This window comes from Ictidomys tridecemlineatus, chromosome 9 (genome assembly GCF_052094955.1).
Source record: "Ictidomys tridecemlineatus isolate mIctTri1 chromosome 9, mIctTri1.hap1, whole genome shotgun sequence".
NCBI lineage: Eukaryota > Metazoa > Chordata > Mammalia > Rodentia > Sciuridae > Ictidomys > Ictidomys tridecemlineatus.
Window position 1 is genome coordinate 102,966,857 of NC_135485.1, and position 20,046 is coordinate 102,986,902.

At 39.3% G+C, this 20,046-nt stretch overlaps 1 protein-coding gene across 1 annotated transcript in view; it reads right to left on the reverse strand.

Moving 5' to 3' along the window:
• Dapp1 (dual adaptor of phosphotyrosine and 3-phosphoinositides 1) overlaps positions 1-20,046 on the reverse strand; it is a 50,201-nt gene that overhangs the window by 29,877 nt on the left and 278 nt on the right. The window contains exon 2 of the mRNA XM_005325755.4: positions 2,535-2,657. Coding sequence (XP_005325812.1) covers positions 2,535-2,657 — 123 coding nt within the window. The remainder of the gene's footprint in view (positions 1-2,534; positions 2,658-20,046) is intronic.

The window sequence follows — 20,046 nt, forward strand, 5'->3', positions numbered from 1 at the left end:
TTCCTCTCTTCCTTGTCTGGGATCAGTCAGAATTCTTCTTCTGTCACTCAGTTATTTGAGCCCAGCCCTTTTCCTTTCTTGTCTGTTTCATTGCCTATTGAGTAAAATATCCAATTTCCTACATTTTTATTTTCTACTTCATTTTTGAAATGAGGTAAAACATTAAGTAATATATATCTCTCCCCACTTTAATTGATCCCATTCTATCTTTCTAGCTTCATCTCTCACTATTCCTCTCCACGGGCCCATGCCCACACTCCAGCTTTAGTGTGCCTCAGGATCACCTGCAGGTGATCACCTGCAGGTTAAAACCAAGATTGCTGGGTCTCACCCCAGTGATTTATTTGTAATTTTTCATGAAGATGAAATATATACATGCTATCTGTGCAGAAGAAGCTTCTGATCTCATTGTTCAGATGAGACACACATAAGTGGAATGTTAATATTCTTTGATCCAATAATTCCACATGTGTTTTGAGATTTGGGGAGGATCCATTCAATAAAGCATCAGCAGCCTAACCATCTGATGAACTTTTAATGTGGTTGACAATCAGAATCTTGTTTTTGGTTTCATAATTTTTCCCATCCATGTTATTTAGAAAATTTATAAGCAAAATGTAACAAGGTGGCATGAGAAGTACTAATGATCGTGCTTTTTTTTCTGTTTGACTCTCTAATGACTGTTGTGCTCTGCCTATGCTCCCATCCTCTTCAAGTAGACCTCAGATTCACTATTGGGGAATGAAAGTTGTGGCAGGAAGCCTGATAAGATGGCCTCAATGCCAAGCCCCTGGAACACAGACATCTTGTTCCAATTTATCCAATCAAAAGCTACTCTAGATGTGATTGCGAAGGACCTTTGCAGGTCATTAAGTTGTCAAAGTAGTTGACCTTAAGATGGAAAGATTACCTGGGTAACCCTAACTAATCACATGATCTCTGTAAAATGAATTATTTTCTCTGTCCATAAAAGAAGAAACCAGAGAGATGTGCCTTGGCTGGACTGGAAGACAGCAATAACCTTGCTGTGAACAGCCCACGAAGGCCATATGGCATGGAACTGTGGCAGCCTTGAGGAGTTGACATTGGTCTCTGGTTGACAGTTAAAAGGAAAATGGGAACTTTAGTTCCGCAGCAGCAAAGCCATGAATGAGAAAGAAGGAGGGAAGGAGGAAACGAGGAGCCACATCCTCATCCAACACCTTTATAGCTACCTGGCTATAAAGGACTCTGAATTTCTGGAGAACCCAACCACATTGTTTCTGAACTTCTAAAGTACAAGAATTGTGAGTTGACCCGTTTATTTTGTTTTAAGCCATTAAGAATTTTGGAAATTCATTTGTAGCATAGAAAACAAATACAGAAGCCTTAAGCCTAGAGTGCAGATAAGCAAATATGTTAATCATGGGCTTTTAAGCGCATAAATAACTTGTCATTAGTTATTTAGGGAAATATTTTTGTGACCAGTCATGTCCCCCTATCAGAGAGAGAGAGAGAGAGAGAGATTAAACACAAGAAACAAGAACAAACAGGAGCTGAACCAGACACAAAGGAGGATTCATCAGCAGAAGTGAGTACAGACACTGCTACTGAGTTAGGAACCAGGAGGCATGGGCCATGTAGATAGAGCAGGAGAGAAACAAAACCTTCTCCTGCTGGATTAGCTTGGAGGACTTCACCATGAAGGGAACCTGTGACTTTCTTCCAAGAGTGCATGGAGCTGCCATCAGACAGTCACACAAACTCTTGGGCAGTTGGAGGTCAAGGGTGAGTGGATGAGGGAAATTTGTGGGGACCTCATTCTAGTCTAACCTGTGGAGATTTGGAAACCCGCCCAAGAGCCCAAGAAGACTTGCTGTATGTCATCAGAAACAAGTGTAGAGGCTGATGGGAACCAGCCACCCCTCCTGATTACCACGAGCTGAGTCAGCCTCTCTGATCTGGGAAGCCAGCCAGGAAGACGCAGGTGGGGAAGAGACATCTTGAAGGACTGAACAACCAGTGCATGGCTGGGTGTGCCTGAGAAGGACTAGATCCTTACCATTTGGGGAAAATGGAGCCTCAAGAAAGAAAGTGAGCCCATTTATAGGTAACATTTTAAAGTTGCATATGGCCCACTTGAGATTGTGACTATGGACATTGTATAGTCACAAATTCTGATTTTCCAGGGGAAGCAAGGAATAAGTGAAAAGGACACTAGGCCAGGATTCAGGGATTCCGACTGTGGTGCTCTTTCTGTCATTGCTTTATTGGATGCCAGACACTCCACCATTTTGGGTTTCTTGTTCTTCACCAGCCAAGTGAGAGGTTGAGATTAAATAATTCCCAAAGTCTCCTCCAGCTCTGACATCCTTTGCCTGCCAGATGAAGCAGGATTTTCTTTTTTTCAATAGTTTCACCATTCAGAGTTTGAAATCTCACCTGGTGGCCCAAAAGGAATCAGGGAATTTTGTTATCCAGCAATTTGAGTGATAAGAAAGCCATCAAAAGACAGATGGGACCACACCACACTCAAGAGTCCTGAAGCACCCTACCTCACGGAGAGGGAGTACAGTCCAGTCTGCTCATTGCTGTCTCTCAGAAGGTAGCTACCATCCCATCCATTGGAGAGAAGAAGAGCCTCAGCTGCATGGCGTGAGAGGTTGCCATGATACCACCTAGAAAAGGGAAAACAGCACTTTCACTCAGAGAAAACCAAAGGATGACTTCTTCACGGGGCTTCCCTCTGAAGATTCCTTACCAATATGCTCCCCATCATAGGTAGGCCAGAGACCAAGCTCTCAGCCCAATCAGGACAAGGCTGAAGCAGGGAACAGGGAGCCGGCTAATAGCAGCGTGCTATGGGTTGAATTGTGTCCTAAAGATTCACATGTTGAAACCCTAACCTCCAGTACTTCAGAATACAAAATTATTTGGAGATAAGTATTAATTTAGTTAAAATGAGGACATTAAAGGGAGCCTTAACCCAATGTGACTGGTGTCCTCTTATAGAAAGAGAAACTTAGGAGATAGCCTCATGGGCCTCAGAAGGAACAATCCTATTGTCACTCTGGTTTTAAATTTCTCCAGAAATGTGAGATGAAAGTCTAGTGTTGGGTAAACCGTTGAGTTTGTGGTATTTCATAAGGCAGTCTTATCAAAATAATAGAGAGTGTTGATTTAAGAACAGAAATTTTTAAAAAGTCCAATCCAAAACAGCCATAAAAATAGGCTTTGACTGATTTTCTTTCTTTATTTTGGTCTCTGCCTCTTACTCTCTCTTTTATCAAGTATGAAGCCGTTTCATGGAAAAGCCACTAAGCTATTGCATGATAGTCCACTGTCTTGAGTGAAATGAAGCCAGTTGTAAAGAATTCTGGTGTTTTATAGTGAGTGCAGGCTCATCAAATATTGTGTCAAACTGACAAATACCTGAAGAGATGGGAAAGTCCCAAGGCGATTCACATTCATATACCTCTGTGTGTGTGTGTGTGTGTGTGTGTGTGTGTGTTTGTGTGTCTGTGTTTTAACTGATCTTTGTATTTTAGAAATGGTAACATATATCTATGATAAAAGAAAAAATCCAAATAATTCAAAACAAGGCATGGTGAAAATAAAGTCTTTTTTTTTTCAGTCTTAAGATGCAGTTCCCCTGTTTCTTTCTCCAGAAGATACAAATGCTAATCATTTTCCTGGGTTTCCTACTGTATTCTATGCCTCTAGTTGGCATTCAGATCTGTCCCCCCAATCCTAACTCTATGGGAATAGGCCATTCTAGGACACTGCTGGACATTTTGTTCTTTTCTCCTAATGTTCTACTAATGACGGGACTTTCTTGTGATTTTTTAAGGACATTGTTATGATAGTCCAGTGTGGTAATTGAAATTGTGGCTCCTGAAATCTCATTGCCCAGGTCCCAAGTCAGGTAATATCTATTACTGGCAGCAAGATCTTGGGCATGTTACTTTACCAATATGAGCCTCAATTTCCTCATGTCCAAAGTAGGATAACTAATAGTTGTAGTTCTTAGGCCAATTGTGAGAACTGCACATGTCCACACAGGTGGAGTGACTTAGACAAGCAAACAGGAAGACTCAGAAGGTTAGTTACTATCATAAAGCCATTGAAAATCACAAAGTCATAACTTGCAATCAACCCTCTGTGATAGGATTTTATTTTTGTTCAAATATATTTTTTATTCCTTTCCATTTAATCCAGATAACAGATAGTTGAAGGTAACAGAGGCAAAGGACCCACAATCCAAGGCAGTGAAGGAGAGATGGACAATTAGACGGGTCATGTCAACATGATGAGCTAAGTGCTATTGAAGAGGTGTGTAGAGCATGCAAGAACTTTCTTCTGGCAGTGAGGGACCTTGTCATGAGCCACACAGGCTGTGATGTTCCTGTGGCATGAAATTTTAGCTGTAGCGATAAAGAATAAAGTACATCTGTGGAAGGAAGTTTCTACATAGATGTTCAAGATATCTGTTTCCTAAAACCTACATTTCCTAATACATGTATCTTTAGCATATTTCCTCTTTTGGACAGAGGTGCTTTTATTCAGTTTAAGAAATGTATTTGTTAGCTGATAGCAGTGGCATTTATAAGAAAACCCACTGAGTAGTTTTCCCAGAGAAATCTCGCTCATTGAACTGATTCCCAGACAAGTTCAAATCTGTTCACTATAAAATGCTTTCAAAGCACAGCTGGAAGGATTACAAGGGAAGCTATAACAAGCTTCAAGTTCAACTAAAACCAAAATGATAATTCTTCTTGGTACATAAATCTCTTCAGGGTCAAAAGTTTTTTTAAGTATATTTTGCCAATAATTAACCTCAGAATGAACATTTCATCATAAGATTTAATTAAAGCCAGTAGATTATTTATTTGAAATAACATTGATTCACAAAATTTTAAAACATAAAAGATTTGCACATTTCATTGAATGTCTTTCTTTTTTTTCTTTTCTCTTTGTGTGTGTGTGTGTGTGTGTGTGTGTGTGTTTGTGCTGCTGAAGATTGAAGATTGAACCCAGGGAGGCTCTGAGCTATACCCTCAGTGCTTTTTATGTTTTGAGACAGGGTGTTGCTAAATTTTTGAGTCTGGTCTTGAATTTGAGATCCTCCTTCCTAGGAACAGCCTTCCAAGTTGTGCACCACCGCTTCTGTCTTTTCAATAGCATCTGCAGTCTGTGTTTAAAGCATGAACAGAAATCTAATATTAATTTTAGCCTGATGACAATTTTTACTAAGAATTTTTTGTGATGATCTTTTAATTGTATACCATAAATCCATAAGAAACACTGGAGTATAAAGCAAAAGTTACCTTGGAAAATCCTTACAGAGTTAATTTCCAGGTGGCAGCTTTGCTTGAATCAATGTTGTCATCTTGGTTTCATGGACTCTGGGGCCTGGGCAACCTAATGTGGATCTTTCCAGGAAGCTGAATACACATGGCCATATTGATGATGCAATGAGTATTCTCATTCCCCAAACAGCTCTACCACTAAGGTCTCAACTTCCCCTTTTAGTGGAGTGAAATATTCCCTTCTGAAAACACTTTGATGAACACATCTGCCAGGGAAGTGGATATGGGCCTAAATAACACAGTGTGTCCTTTTAAGAAATATATTTACCTTTGGTAAGGATGGTTTGAGTCTATGTGCATAAAGAACTAAAAGTTACAAATAAAGTTAAACTTGTAGTGTTCCCATAATGAACCTTCTGTATCTTTGAATTGCTTCAGATCTGTGCAAATCCTTGTGCAAAGTATTGTGCTAGGCAGGTAAGGGTGCAAAAATGAAAAAGCCCAGACAGAGCTTCAAGAAACCATTAATTTAGTCAGTAGGAAAAGAAAAGTACTTTGCAAACTACATGCAAGAAGGAATAAAATACCCAAGGGATGTCCTAGGAAGGACAATCAAAACCAGGTTCCTTGAATGAGCTGACAACAAAGTAGGCTTTGAAAAGTATTAAGTGATTTTTGAAGTATTGCTTTTTTCTGATTATAAAGAAAATATAGTAAAAATTAAAATAAATACATGGAAAGAAGAGAATAAAAACCTTTCATAGAAGGGCAAATACAAATTCAAATAAATTTTCACTACTAATCAAGTAAATGTAAATTAAAACTGCAATATGATATTTTTATTTATCCACCAGATATCTAAAAGAGAAGGATTAGACAGTATTAAATATTAGAGAAATTTGGGGGGTAATAGATATTATCATCCGTTATTAGTAAGTGTATAGTTGGGAGGGGAATTTTGCACATCTCCCATAACTGAACCTCAGGTAGAGATGATACTTCTAGTGTCCACTTAATGAAACACATATAAGCAGGAGAAAATATGAGCAAAGGTGTTTACTGAAAAATTGTGTGTGAAAGTAAAATTTGAGGGACAGACAAATACCACAAACAACACAAATCCGAGAAAAAGAACTTAATTTTCATGAATTAACTTGTTGTTCAAAACATTATTTTCAGTTTCACAGTGTGATTTTGGTATGAAGTTTTTAGGATTGTTGGTAACTTGAGGAACATTTATCAGGTTGCTTTCATAGGTGAGTTGTGAAGTTCTAGAGCATTTTTATTTACTTATTTATTTTTAGTTGTCGATGGACTATTTATTTATTTATTTATTTACTTACTTACTTAATTTACATGCAGTGCTGAGAATAAAACCTAGTGCCTTACACATGCTAGGCAAGCACTCTACCACTGAGCCACAACCCCAGTCCAGTTCTTGAGCATTTTATGACTATGTACAGTTTCCAATCTCTTCTTTCTTTCTTTATTATTATTATTATTATTATTTTTTGTATTAGGGATTGAATCCAGGGGCACTTAACCACTGAGCCACAGCCCCCGAACTTTTTATCTTTTATTCTGAGACAGGATCTCTCTAAATTGCTGAGGTTCTTGCTAAGTTGCTGAGGCTGGCTTTGAATTTGTGAACCTACTGCCTCAGCCTCCAAAGCAGTTGGGATTACAAGTGTGCACCATCACACTCAGCAGTTTCTGGTCTTGAATATTGTGAATTGGCACATACTATCCACAGCACTGGAGTCTGCACAAGTGAGAGGACCCAAAGCTGGAGCTTCACGGGCTTCACTGTAAACTTGCTTCTGATGACTACAAAAATCACATTTCTATTTCTTATATTATTACTATTGTTGTTGCTGCTGCTGTTACTGGAAATTGAACCTGCCTTATCACTGAGCTACATCCCCAGCCCTTTTTATTTTTTATTTTGAGACAGAGTCTTGCTAAGTTGCTAAGGATCTTGCTAAACTGCCCAGGCTGGTCTGACACTTGCAATTCCCCTCCAAGTAGCTGGGATTACAGGCATGTACCATGGCACCTAGCTTGTTTCTATTTTCTTTTTTAACCAAACAATTAAAAATGTTTAACTTAGTAAATGAAAATCACATATAATTCCTCATTACAGAAAAGATTACCACCATCAGCTTGGTCTATATTCTTTCCAATTTTTGTAGTGTTTGGATAATTTTTGAAACCCTACAGACTTTTATTTAATCTTTATCTACATATTTCTAATGATGGGGGATTCAGTACTTACAGAGGAAAGATTAGCCATTCTTGCATGATTGAGGGACAGAAAACTTTTGCCTCCATTGAATTGCCAACCCTGATGTACAGCTTTCAAGACGGTCCCAGAGCTACTTCTTGGAGTTACATAGATGAGAGAACTTCGAATGTATCTTTTTCTCTTTTCCATCATCTTCATCTACTCTTTTTATGACAGACTTTCAGTTCATTTATCATCCAGGGACCTTATTATTCAAAGACCTATTTCCTCTGAATATCTTCCATATTTTAAATTTCTATCTTAAAGATAAATGCTGGCATTCAAAACAGAGAAGGTTAGCATCTCTCTTGTTCTTCCTGCTGGTCACACCATAAAAAGCCTGAGATTGCATTACATTAGTTTCTTCACAACTGCATGGTGTGACGGATTCACGCTGAACCTACTGTTAATTAAAACTCCCAAGTAGGTTCTTTTCCTCTACTGGTTTTAGAAGGGCAATGTTTTTAGAGTTAAATGCAATGACAAACCAATTTACTACTGGGAAATACCAAGTAAAAAAGTATGCTACCTTAGACCACAAATGTAGAGTGTGTCAGTGAGAATCTCACCCACGCCTTCGCCTCAAGTCTTTTCTCAGCTAGTCCATCAGCTCCAATCAATTTTAATTTAAAAACTATGTGATTTCACCCAAGTAGCATCCTCCAAGTCTTTATCTGTTAAGGCAACTACTGGTAAAGCCTACAAAGAAAACCTTATTTTCACACATGCAACACTGTGTTCTTTTTTTTAAAATTAATTAATTTATTTATTTTAGTTGTAGTTGGACACAATACCTTTATTTTATTTATTTTTATGTAGTACTGAGAATCGAACCCAGCGCCTCACATGTGCTAGACGAGTGCTCTACTGCTAAGCCACAACCCCAGCCCCAACACTATGTTCTTATTTTTATAAACTTTTTACATGACTTTTTAACTTTTTCAGATAAGAAAAAACTATGAGCTTTATAAATTATACCATATATTATGAATATGCCAGACATTGTCCTAGGTGCTTTATCTATACATTGGGGAAAAAGGTTCATTTTTCTGAACCTTAAAAATTATTTTTGTCTCACTTTCCCTGAAGAAGTAAAAAGTGCAAGAAATTACTATTTATAACAATCTATTAAAAACAATGTGTTATATTCTTCTTTTCTCCCCCAAGGCCTACTACACATTTTCACAATTTGTCTCAAGGTTAAGAGTCCACAGAACAGAGAGTAATCAAGCTTCAAAAGATTATTAGTACTGGGTTTATAAAATTATTAAAACTAGCAGTTGACTTTGAAGGAAACAGTGGTATTATCCCTTCCATGATACAGTAACAAATTAGGAAACACCCACCCACTAAAGAATTTTCATAGTCGCCTCTTGGTAAGGCACAGGAAATAAACTGAACCACAGAGCAAGCCCGCAGACTAGATCCAGAAAGCTGGTCCTCCATGTAGACTTCTCTGCTTTCATTCTAGTGCCTCCTTGTGCTAGAACCTTCTGGAAAATTGCTCCAGCATGTTGAAAGCTTCAATGTTTTTTATCCCATTTGATTTTTCAAAAGTAATTTTTATCAGTTCTTTTTAGTTGTATATAATATTAGGGTTCATTCGGACCCACTATATAAAATGTATTTTATATCAGTCCCTACATAGACGACCACATATATCTCACAAATATGCACACACGGAGTAGCAGGAAACAACACTGATCCTTCCATATGCAATTTACTTGAATACTTTCATGTCTATTCATTTTGAATAAATATCATTGTGACTCACTAAACTCACTCTAAGACCTCAAGAGGTTGCACTCAGTATTTGTTTTTGTTTGGCACATGGTGTTTGAAAAGCCCTGCAAAGCATTGCAACTCAGAGTGTGGACTGACCCCATCGACATCATCTGGGATCTTGCTAGAAACACACATCAGGTCCTACTCTCAACCTGATGAGGTCCAGGTGATTGTTATGCAGTTTAGAGTTGGAGAAATACAGATGTGAAGGATTCTTGGCCCTAAAAACTTCAGTTCACTTCAATAAACTTGATAGTTCAGTGTTTGTACCTGGAGAGAGGGGCAAGACAAAGTACTAACTGGTTTTTGGTACTAATCAAAAGGAAAAGGGAAGGATCTTCAGGTGAGCATAGTCAGAAATTGCCAAATAGCTCCCATTTCAGTGATATGGACAGTGAATGATGTGGGAGGGGAGTTCACGGAGGGCTGCAATGACCAGGGTAAACTTCAAGAAGGAAGAAGATCAGGAGCCAGGGCTTGAAGACTGGATATTTAATTGATTAGTAAGAAAAAAAAGGACATTCTAAGAGGAAGGATGGCATGAGTAAAGACATGGGGGTTCATGTATGCACTGTATATTGAGGCAACAGAATGCCTAGTTGAAACAGCGAGTCCATGTTGGGGACTCAGTGCAAGACAATGCTGCAAGAACTGGTGGGCCAGAAAGCTTTCAATTTAAAATCTGAGCCATGCCTCTACTTATAAATTGCATTTCTTGGGCTGGGGTTGTGGCTCAAGTGGTACAGAGCTCGCCTAGTATGTGTGAGGCACTGGATTTGTTCCTCAGCACCACATAAAAATAAAATAAAGATATTGGGTCCACCTAAAACTAAAAAATAAATATTTTTAAAAATTGCATTTCTTTCTTTTTTTTTCAGGTGTAGACAGATTTATTTAGGAAGGTAGATACACATTCAAGGGAGAGTGGGCTGTCTCAAGATTGAGAAGCAGCCTAGATTGTGCATCTTTGATGATAAAACTTCTTAGTAAGCTATGTCTACAGATTATTCACAGATTTAATGATATACTCTTCCTCTTCCTGACAAAAAGAAGTGAAATAGAACCAAGACTCTGTCCCAAGAGAGCTGCAAAGAGGATTTACATTTCAATCCAAGGCAAGAACAGAAACTTCTGGTCGCTAGAAGGCCCGGAACCAACAAAAGAACTCTTCTTTAGAGAAATTTCTCTAGTCTTCATTTTCAAAATTATTCTCACTTTTGAGTGACACCGACACACCCTTTGAATTCTCTAGACCAAAAACTAATAGAGGCATCATTTACTTCTCTAAACCCAAGGTGGCATAGCTAATTGATTTGTCTCCTGTTTTTGCTGAAGCTCAGTCTCACAGTCCTGAGCGCAACAGGGATAGAAGGCAAGATGAGCCTCTCAGGCTCTCCCTCTCAAGGCGATCTTTATTTGGCTAATAAAACCTCAGCATTTGAGTTATTCCATGGGATTTTTCTGGCTGCTGTTTTATTTACCTTCATTTTTTTTTTTTATAGAGTTGGTGCTGGACACTTTGACTTTGTGAAAGATAAAGCTCCTGATCCTCTGTGCAAGAGAAATCCTGAGTTGAGGATCAGGAACTGTCTTATTTAGCTCCAGAGCTTTTGGTCCTATGATTGGTCTCATAGTCAGGTATATCCAGGACAAGATGGTATTGTCTTTGTGAGCATGTGAAGTCACATGTTCACAGGTGTGAGCTTATCTTTCCACCTCAGAGTGAGGGACCCTGTTTAAGCAGAGAGAACCAAGGATCAGGAAAGTTTTCTAATAAGGCTGCCTTCAGGCCTAGTGTGATGTGGGACAATCTTTTCAGAAAGGATGTTTTCTGTGATGGACTCAGCACAGTGGTGCCTTTCTAGGTCACTATTGTAAATGCCCGAATTTACAAATGCTACTAGCAGAGCTAAATGGTGAGGCCATCTGTCCCTGGCTTTAGAAAACAGACTTGAGTGATGACAAAAGCCAACTATGTTAGCCATCAGCTAAAGGCAGGTCCCAAGTTTTCTGGTGGGAGTCAAGGCCCTGTTGGAAGGGAGAAGAGAACTCTATGGGAGTTAGAGACCAGGAAAAACCTGTTCTTGAAGAAGTCTGAGGAATGAGACCAGAAGTTCTGGGGGATGGAAACAGTGAGATAGAGATAGAATAGAGACTCAGAGATTCAGAGACACAGAGTGGCACAAAGAGTCAGAGTCACAATTATCAAAGAACTGTACACAGATAGATAGAAAGAGACATAAAAACAGAGACGGATAAAGGCCACAGGCTCATGCAAACAGCCAACAATACTAGAAACAGTGAATTAGGACACACATACAGACCCAGAGAACTGGAGATGCAGGCAGAGAACCACAGGTAGGTAGGCGTAGGGGCAGACTCATAGAGCCTATCCAGAGATGGGTCAGCACATCCAGAGAAGCCTGTGACTTGGAGTGACCTGAGAGATAGACATGGCCACTGACTTGAAGGAGGAGTGGAAATTGCATCTCATCACAACAAAGGTCCTGCTCAATTCCCAGCAGCACGCACAGGGGAGGAATGGCTACAAGACCCAAGGAGCATCATGGATCCTGGTGGTTGGGTACAGGAAATGCCTGGTTTGGACTAGAAAAAACATTCCACAAATGAGAATCTGAGAAGACCTAGATGGGATGGGCAGGGATTCAAAACCAGAGATTCTCTGCAGGAATTTGGGGAGAAGGGGCTTTGAATGAAATCTAGTTGACTCTTCACTTAGTGACTACTAAGTGATTACTAAGTGATTACTCTTGTACCCTATATTTCATAAAATGTTAGTTCTGGGTTTATTGTCTTTGGTTTGTGGTTGCCAGTGACAACCTGCCATGCCATTGTGGGTTAGTACAGGAGACAGAGAAAGACACTTTCAAGAAGCTACAGCTGCAGGAAAGAGTCCCAGTCTTGGAGGATGTAAAAAAATACAGTCATATCCTTGTTTTACTGGTTACCTCTTCTCTAGTCTGTGGTTCAGATGATACCTCTAACTTATGTCAGTTTCTCCCATCAGTAAAAAGTGTTGGCATGAGGGGCCTGAATGCTTCTGGTATGATGAATGCAAACCCATCACCAGGTTGGTGTGGTGGAGAGCTCATGGGCTGGAGCCAGGAGCCGTTGAGTTCTGGCCTTGGCTTCGACTCAACTTGTAGCAATTCAACCAACACTTACATATGTGCTCTTTGTCAAGTGGTAGGCCAGGAGAGAGAGGACAAAGATGAATAACCTACATTTCTGCTCAGTTCCTAAGGAGTTCACCTCAAAAGGAGAAGGGGAACAGATGGCCAAACCCCTTAGCACCTCAGGATTAACATCTGCAAAATAGCTCCGATTTTATTTGGTGAATCAACCCAAAACACTAACTTCCAGTAGCAAATAAAAATAGAACAGTAACATGGAACCCAGGCAGCTCTAGAATTTTATAGTGATAAAACAAAGAACTAATTTAAAAATACTTGTGTGAGACATTAAGGTTTTCAAAATATCTTTGATTTCATTTTGAAAAAATACACAAAGGCAGAACCAGTTTTGTTTGGATGTTAATCACTTATCATTCTTAGCTTAATGGAATTACTGGCTTCCGCTCCTGTTCCTTCCTTGCTGTTCCAGATCAATTTTTACTCTAGTTTCTCATTCACCAATCTGTAAACTGCCTAATTAGATTTCTTGGCTCCGGACCACTGCCACCCATGTGCTCAACTACCCAAAATTAATCTATCTAACAATAAAACATGATGACCATGGAATTCCACATGCCTGCAAATATTCCATATTGTTCATTGACAAATCTATTTCAGGCCCTCTTGAATCTGGACCAACTTAAGAATTCAAATTTTGACACAGGGCTGCAGGTTGGCCTAAGATGGGAACCCACAACTGCTCTGAAACAGAGAAGGAAATGAAAAATATTCAACCAGTAAGCAAGAGCAATATTATGCACATAGTACTGCCACAGTGTTGCAATTCAATCTGTGTGTGTCAGTGAGTGTGTTTGTTCACAGAAAAATATTTTTACAAAACTGGAAATAATTGGACAATATAATTTAGTTGCTAGAACATGGCTGATATTTTTTAATGCATTATTCCTTTAGTTTTTGATAATGAATATATATTATGGCAATTTTAACTGTTTATTGTGAATAATTTTAGATATACAAGAAAGTAGAAAATAGTATAAATACTAAAATAAACAATGTCCACATTTAAATAATACCAATGCTTCAGATAGGGAGGTTTTTTGTTGTTTGTTTTTTGCCATCCTAGGATCAAACAGAACTTCACTCATGCTTGGCAAATGCTTTACCATTGAGCTACATCCCCAGGTCCCATAGTTTAGTTAGAATAATTTTGTTGTTGTTGTTGTTTGTTTTGTATGGGGGATTGGACCCAGGGCTGGTTTACCACTGAGCTACATCACCAGCCTATTCATTTTTTATCTTAAAACATGGTCTCACTAAGTTGCTGAGGCCAGCTTCAAATTTGCAATCCTTCTGCTCCCAAATCGCTGGGGTAGGAGGCATGCATCCTATTATGCCAGACTAGTTATAATAGTTTGTAACTTTTTGCCATATTTTTGTTTATCTACATATCTTTTGATAAACAGCTTTAAATTACAGACATCATGCTACTTTAACCCTAAATAATTCAATGTGGGTCTCTAAGAAGTAATATTTTCTTACATCATTGATATCAAGATGAATTAAATGATGGTTCTTCTGCTTTCCTCAGGCGTAACTGGTTTTAAACAGAGAAGTGACAGGGCCTCCGGGGGATCCAGCCCACAGAGGAGCTGGAGGTGAGCTAGACAGGGAGCTAAGACCCTGCCCATTCACGTACCCCATAGCGAGATACATCAGGTCCACTTTAGGAGGAAGAGCCAGAAGTTTATGGCCTCGAAATAGGAATTTAGCCTCTAAGGGGAGTTGTAAGAGACAGAAATTAATCCAGGGCTTAAAAAGAAAAAAAGGTCCAAGAGTCCATTAGGAAAAAAGAAATACTAGGGGGAAGATGGGGAGGAAGCTCCTCACAGAGCGAGGTGGGCCTGAGGGAACACCCAGACGGGTCCCAGGGACTGGGTGGCCTGAAGCTTTGTGGCCTCCTTCTATTTTCTGGGTGGCATGTTTGCCACTTATACTCCTTTACTCTTGGGGGGGGGGGTTGTCCTTTTTTTTTTTTTTTGTATCAAATGTCACCATTTCTGACTTCAACTGACAAATAAGACCATCTTCTCCGCTTCCAGTGACCTTCCATACCACCACAGGTAGCACTTTCTCTGGCCACTGCTGGGGCCCCCAGCCCACACTGCAGAGCATTCTAACCATGCCTGCCTTGCCTCCTGTCGCCGCACACATATTTTCCCTTTTATTTCAGTCTTCCCATGGCACCTTGCCTAGTGTCCCCCTTCAACAGGTGATCCACAGGAGAGAGGAAGACTGGAGAGCAGCCCCGCCCACTGTGGATTTCCATGAGTAAGGAGAAGGAAGTCACCCACCAAGGAACAGAAAACACAAAAACTGAAGTGGGAACTCACTTAACTCAAGAGGAGCACCTACTGCATACTAGTTACATACTACCAACAGCGCAGAAGAATCACCTTCCATTTTTAGAATCCAAGATGACAGAATTTTCACAGAAGGGGAACTTTGTAGATTCCTTTAGAGTGTGTTGAAGGTTAACTGGAGGTGACATAACATTTTTAATTTTTAAACAGCTCCCTGTATTTCTATTAGAGCAACAGGCCATATAATTCCAGAAGCTAAAAATTACAGCTTAAAAAAATATAAGTCCTTATACACAGAATTTCTGTCTCTCTCTCTCTCTCTCTGCGTGTATGTGTATGTATGCATATATACTTTTCTTTTTTTTTTTTTTTAAAGGAATATGATAATCTCTAAAGCAGCCATAGTGTTTCCCTTAGGTTTGGAAATGACAGTTGTATTAGTTTCATGGAAGGATTAGCCAGCTTCTGGGCTTCACGATGATCTTTGGTCTAGGGCCAGAGTGGTACCCTTGTGATTTAAACTGTGAGGGGCGGAGGGCTTTTCTTGGTAGTTGGTGGCTAAAAGTAACTTAAGGGAGACTGACAAACTGACACAACGTCAGCCTTTCCTGTCTTTTTCTTTCCAAATTGTTTCTGGTGAAGGACCTGCTCTTGGAATATTCTTATGTCTCAAGCAAATTCATGGAACGATTAATCTATATACATCTTAACCTTTGCTGGGATTTTCATTTGTGTCACCTTAAGTTGCCATGCCAACTGTTGTTCTTCCTGCTACCAATTAAAATCATTGGAAACTCATCATCATCCTTTATTCAGAATCTGTCTTCGAAACAGGTCTCTTCTAACTGCACACCCCACCCCCACCCCCGTCCAATCTGGGGCTGAGAAGACCACCAGGAAACTTCCACTAGTTCTTCTATGCTGTTCTCTTAGGGCTCTGTGTTATTCTTGTCCAGCTGATCCAACCCAGCTAGCTGGGATGTTCTAGCATCTAACATGGGCTGCTTTGTGTAGTCATCTTCAAAGTTTGGCTCATTTTTTTTCCCTAAAATATATTTTTAGTTGTAGATGGACCCAATATCTTTATTTTATTTATTTATTTTTATGTGGTGCTGAGGATCGAACCCAGTGCCTCATGTGTGCAAGGCACAGTGCTCTACCACTGAGCCCCAGCCCCGCCCCAAAGGTTGGCTCTTAATCCATTACAAAATATCTTATTGGAAGAACTGGATGCAGGGGAAGAAGTGGATGCAGGGCGCTCACTAGTCCCCATCCTCCTTTCTAGTGGGGAACAGGAGTAGTCAGCCAGGATGGTGGGAGGTCCTGGGGGTCCTGGGCAAGGGGAGCTGCCAGATCCATTTGGCCACGTGGGGGTGGCCAGAGGCTGCAGAGACCAGGCGAAGGGGGCTGAATGCAGCCTCCATCACTGCGCCGAATCCCTGTCTTGATTTTGAAAATAGAGAAGGCCTGACCACAATCTCTTTCTGTTTCTTACCCATAGTTGTTCACACTGGTGGCACATTAGGGAACAGGCCTCACCCCCTCCCCACTCCCCCTAATCCCACACCATCAAAGTGTAAGTGAAACTGAGCCACAGTTTAGGACAGGTTTTTTTTTTTTCTCTCCTCTTCCTCCTTCACTTTTCGGTACAGTAATGCACTTAGGCTGAAAGAAAATAAATGCTTTTGGACTGACACTATGAATGAGACAGGGATGGAAATGCATCTGAGTTGCTTGATTTAGGGACTTGAGAGAATAATAATCCTGCACTCTAAGCAAGTGACTTGGAAAGAAAATTATGAATTTACTTCAGCTCAGGGTTCAATTTACAGAACTTATATATTCTAGAGCTTGAAGAAAAATAGAACTAAGGCTGATATATGCTTTTTTATAATTTAACCACTAAATTATGTTTATAGCTATCAAAAATATAACATAAAATTTACCTAACTACTCAAAGAACCTACTGAAAATAGTTAAAAACTTAAGTCATTAAAGTCAGATACCTTCCTATTATTGCGTGTTGTTGTTGTTGTTATTATTATTTATTTGTTTCCAGGAATTGAACCTAAAGGTGGTTAACCACTGAGCAACATCCCTCAGCCCTTTTTATTTTTGGCCCAGTGTCTCCCTAAATTGCTTAGGGCCTCCTAACGTGCTGAGGCTGGCTATGTATTTTCAAGCTCCTGCCTCAGCCACTGTGGCCCCTGAGATTACAGGTATGTGCTGCCAAGCCCTGTGTCACTATTATGTATAACTAAAATGCACCAATGAAAATAAATAATTTTTAAAAATAAAACCAACTACCTTTTATCTATCAATTACATGACATCATTTTTTATGGAGTTTTTTAAAAAACTGAATTAATCAGAAGGTTTGATCCCAATACCCTCAGTAAGTTAAAGCTTCAAAGAACAAGTTTCATTTAGATTCACAATTCTATCAAAGGCAACAAGTCATTGTCAGGATTATTTAAATTATTACCTATGAAAAGCATATCAGTGATGTGCTAGAAGGCTAAATACTGGCTCAGGTTAATCGTAAAATATTTGATTTGCAAATATTAAATATTAATATTAAAAATATTAAATCCTTGGCAGTTTGAACTTGACCATTCCTTGGTAGAGGCAAATAGCTTGAGTTTGTCTCTATTGGGGAAATAGACAAACTCTAGAAATCAAGATTTTGTTTACTCCCCATCCTACCCTAGGGGAACCATGCTCCTGAGAGTTCTTCTGGTGGAATGAAAAAGTTCTAATGCTGATTTGTGGTGATGGTTATATCACTCCTTAAAGTTAATAAAACTTATTGAACTACGCACTTGAAATGGTAAATTTTATGTATGTAAAATATACCTTAACTAAGTTATTGACCAAAATGACCCCTCAACACCGTAAAAAAAAAAAAAAAAACATTTATTAGTGATTTGAAGATTCAGGTACACACCCAACACACTTAAAATAAATAATAAAACCACACTTACTCAATGCTTTTGAGAGTAAATATTCTGTGCAGTGAGTCTCAGTCTCAGCCTCACTTTTGAATCACTTGGAGAGAAATGCTTTTCCCAGAGATACCAAGAATATTTGTCTGTTGTGTAGTCTGGGCACCAGGAATTTAAAAACAAAACCAAAAAAACTCCTTGGGTTGTTCTGGAGCATAGCAAAGATGCAGAACCACAGTGATAAGCATTTTCCCCAGATAACTACAGGTTGCCCATGTTTTTCTTTAAAAAAAAAAAACAAAAAACAAAAACAAAAACTCAACTCAACTCATATGTTTAATGAATTTCCAGTTTTTCTGAAAAGAAGAAGTCTAGACACAAATGCACTTTTTTTTTTAACTTTTTTCTTTTCTTGGAGACTCTGGAATTTGTATCGAGTGTCTATTCTTTTTACAGGGAAGGAAATGTGGAGTTTATCTATAGTGTCTTCTTCCTGGCAGCACAGTGGTCTACAGGGACATCCTACAGTTCCTTTGACATCTACGTGTGCACCAATAGGACTCAAGCACAGATCTTGGGTTTAAGGATTTGTTTAGTTTAGGGCCAAAATTGAATATTTTCTCTGTCTCTCTTCTCCCTTGGGGTTTCTTACTACAGTGAGCTGTCAATAGATAACAAAATAGGGTGAAGCCTTAGAGCTTAATGATTCAATATAGTTTTGACACCCCAAGTCTAGCTTGAGCACTTCGACTTAGTGATACCTGTTTTAGATGCTCGTGGAGGGGCCTTTACCTTTTCTCTTTGGAGATTCAATAGAGAAGGACAGAGATATCATGGAACTCTGACTTCCTAGTAGCAGGAATTTCCCTTTTGAAAATTCTACCTAGTGCACCTGATTTGTCATAAGAAGGTAGATCAATTCTGAGACCTCAGTTTTAAAATCTAAAGATGGGAATTACTGCTGAGCATGGTGTGCACACCGGTAATCTGGGTGACACAGAAGGCCAAGGTAGGAGGATGAACAGTCCCATCCCAGTCTCAGCAACTTAGCAAGACCCTGAATCAAAATAGAAATAAAAAAGGCTCGGGATATAGTTCAGTGGTAGAATGCCTCTGGATTCAATCCCCAGCACACACACTCACACACACACACACACACACACACACACACACACACACACACAAAAGGAAAGGAGTCACTGAGAAATTTCACAGTAATACAGCACAAAAAGATATAATTCTTTTTCAGTTTTTCCTTGGTTAAAGACATGGCCCTTGGGATCCCAGCTTTGCCATTTCATTGATATTTGACACTGATGTTTGAAAGATAAGCAAGTTATTCAAACTCCCCTTTGGTGCTTGTTTTTATTCTTTGTAAGAAGATGACAACAGTTTCTATGTTGTTGGGTTGTGAAGATCTATCTAGAGCTACTGACCCAGGCAGAAGTTGAAGGTTTGGCCTCTTTGGAAATGCAGGTGTCAAAACCAGTCTCACAGGGTTATTCCCAGTGCATTAGGTGGGAGGTCTGGTTTCTCTAGAAAATTCCCTTTTCTTCTCTTGTGTAATACTTGTTTCTTGAAGTAAATATCCTGAACGAGCTGTGTCATCTAGTCCCTCTTTAAAATAGAACTCTGATGACTCCACTTACCTACACTTACCTATTTGAGGCAGAAGTTTTATTCTGTTCTATTGGTATTTAAAAGGCTCAAAGTTGCCCCTACAGATATACATACAAGAAAGAACTCATGAATGCAGTGTGAGGAGAAAGAAACTAATGAGATTGGGGCAAAAACTTCCTCATTCTCTCTCTTTAAAAAAAAGTCCCTCTCACTTACAGTAGGGTAGGCTTTCTGTTTACCTTACCAGCAACAGTCTGTCAACAGATCACAAAAGTCTTTAGCAGCACATTTATTTGTAAAGCAGAGCAATATCAAAGAAACCAGGCAACATCAACTCACACATCCCAATTCTGTCCCTATTTTTAAAGAATGTTCAATATTTGACTTTTGTCCCACGTTCTGTATTTATCTGCTTTCACATTTGGAAAAAAATAATCTGTTTTTACAACAGAATTAGGCCCCTAAAGGGAAGATACCTTACACACACAGACAAATAAAGTGGCCAGTTTAGAAGACAGAGGTGGCAGAGAAAAAGAAAGAGCTAAGGATAATCATTAATTGAGCGTTCAGGATGGAGTAGGGGTTAAGTTCACCCAGAAAACACTTTGAA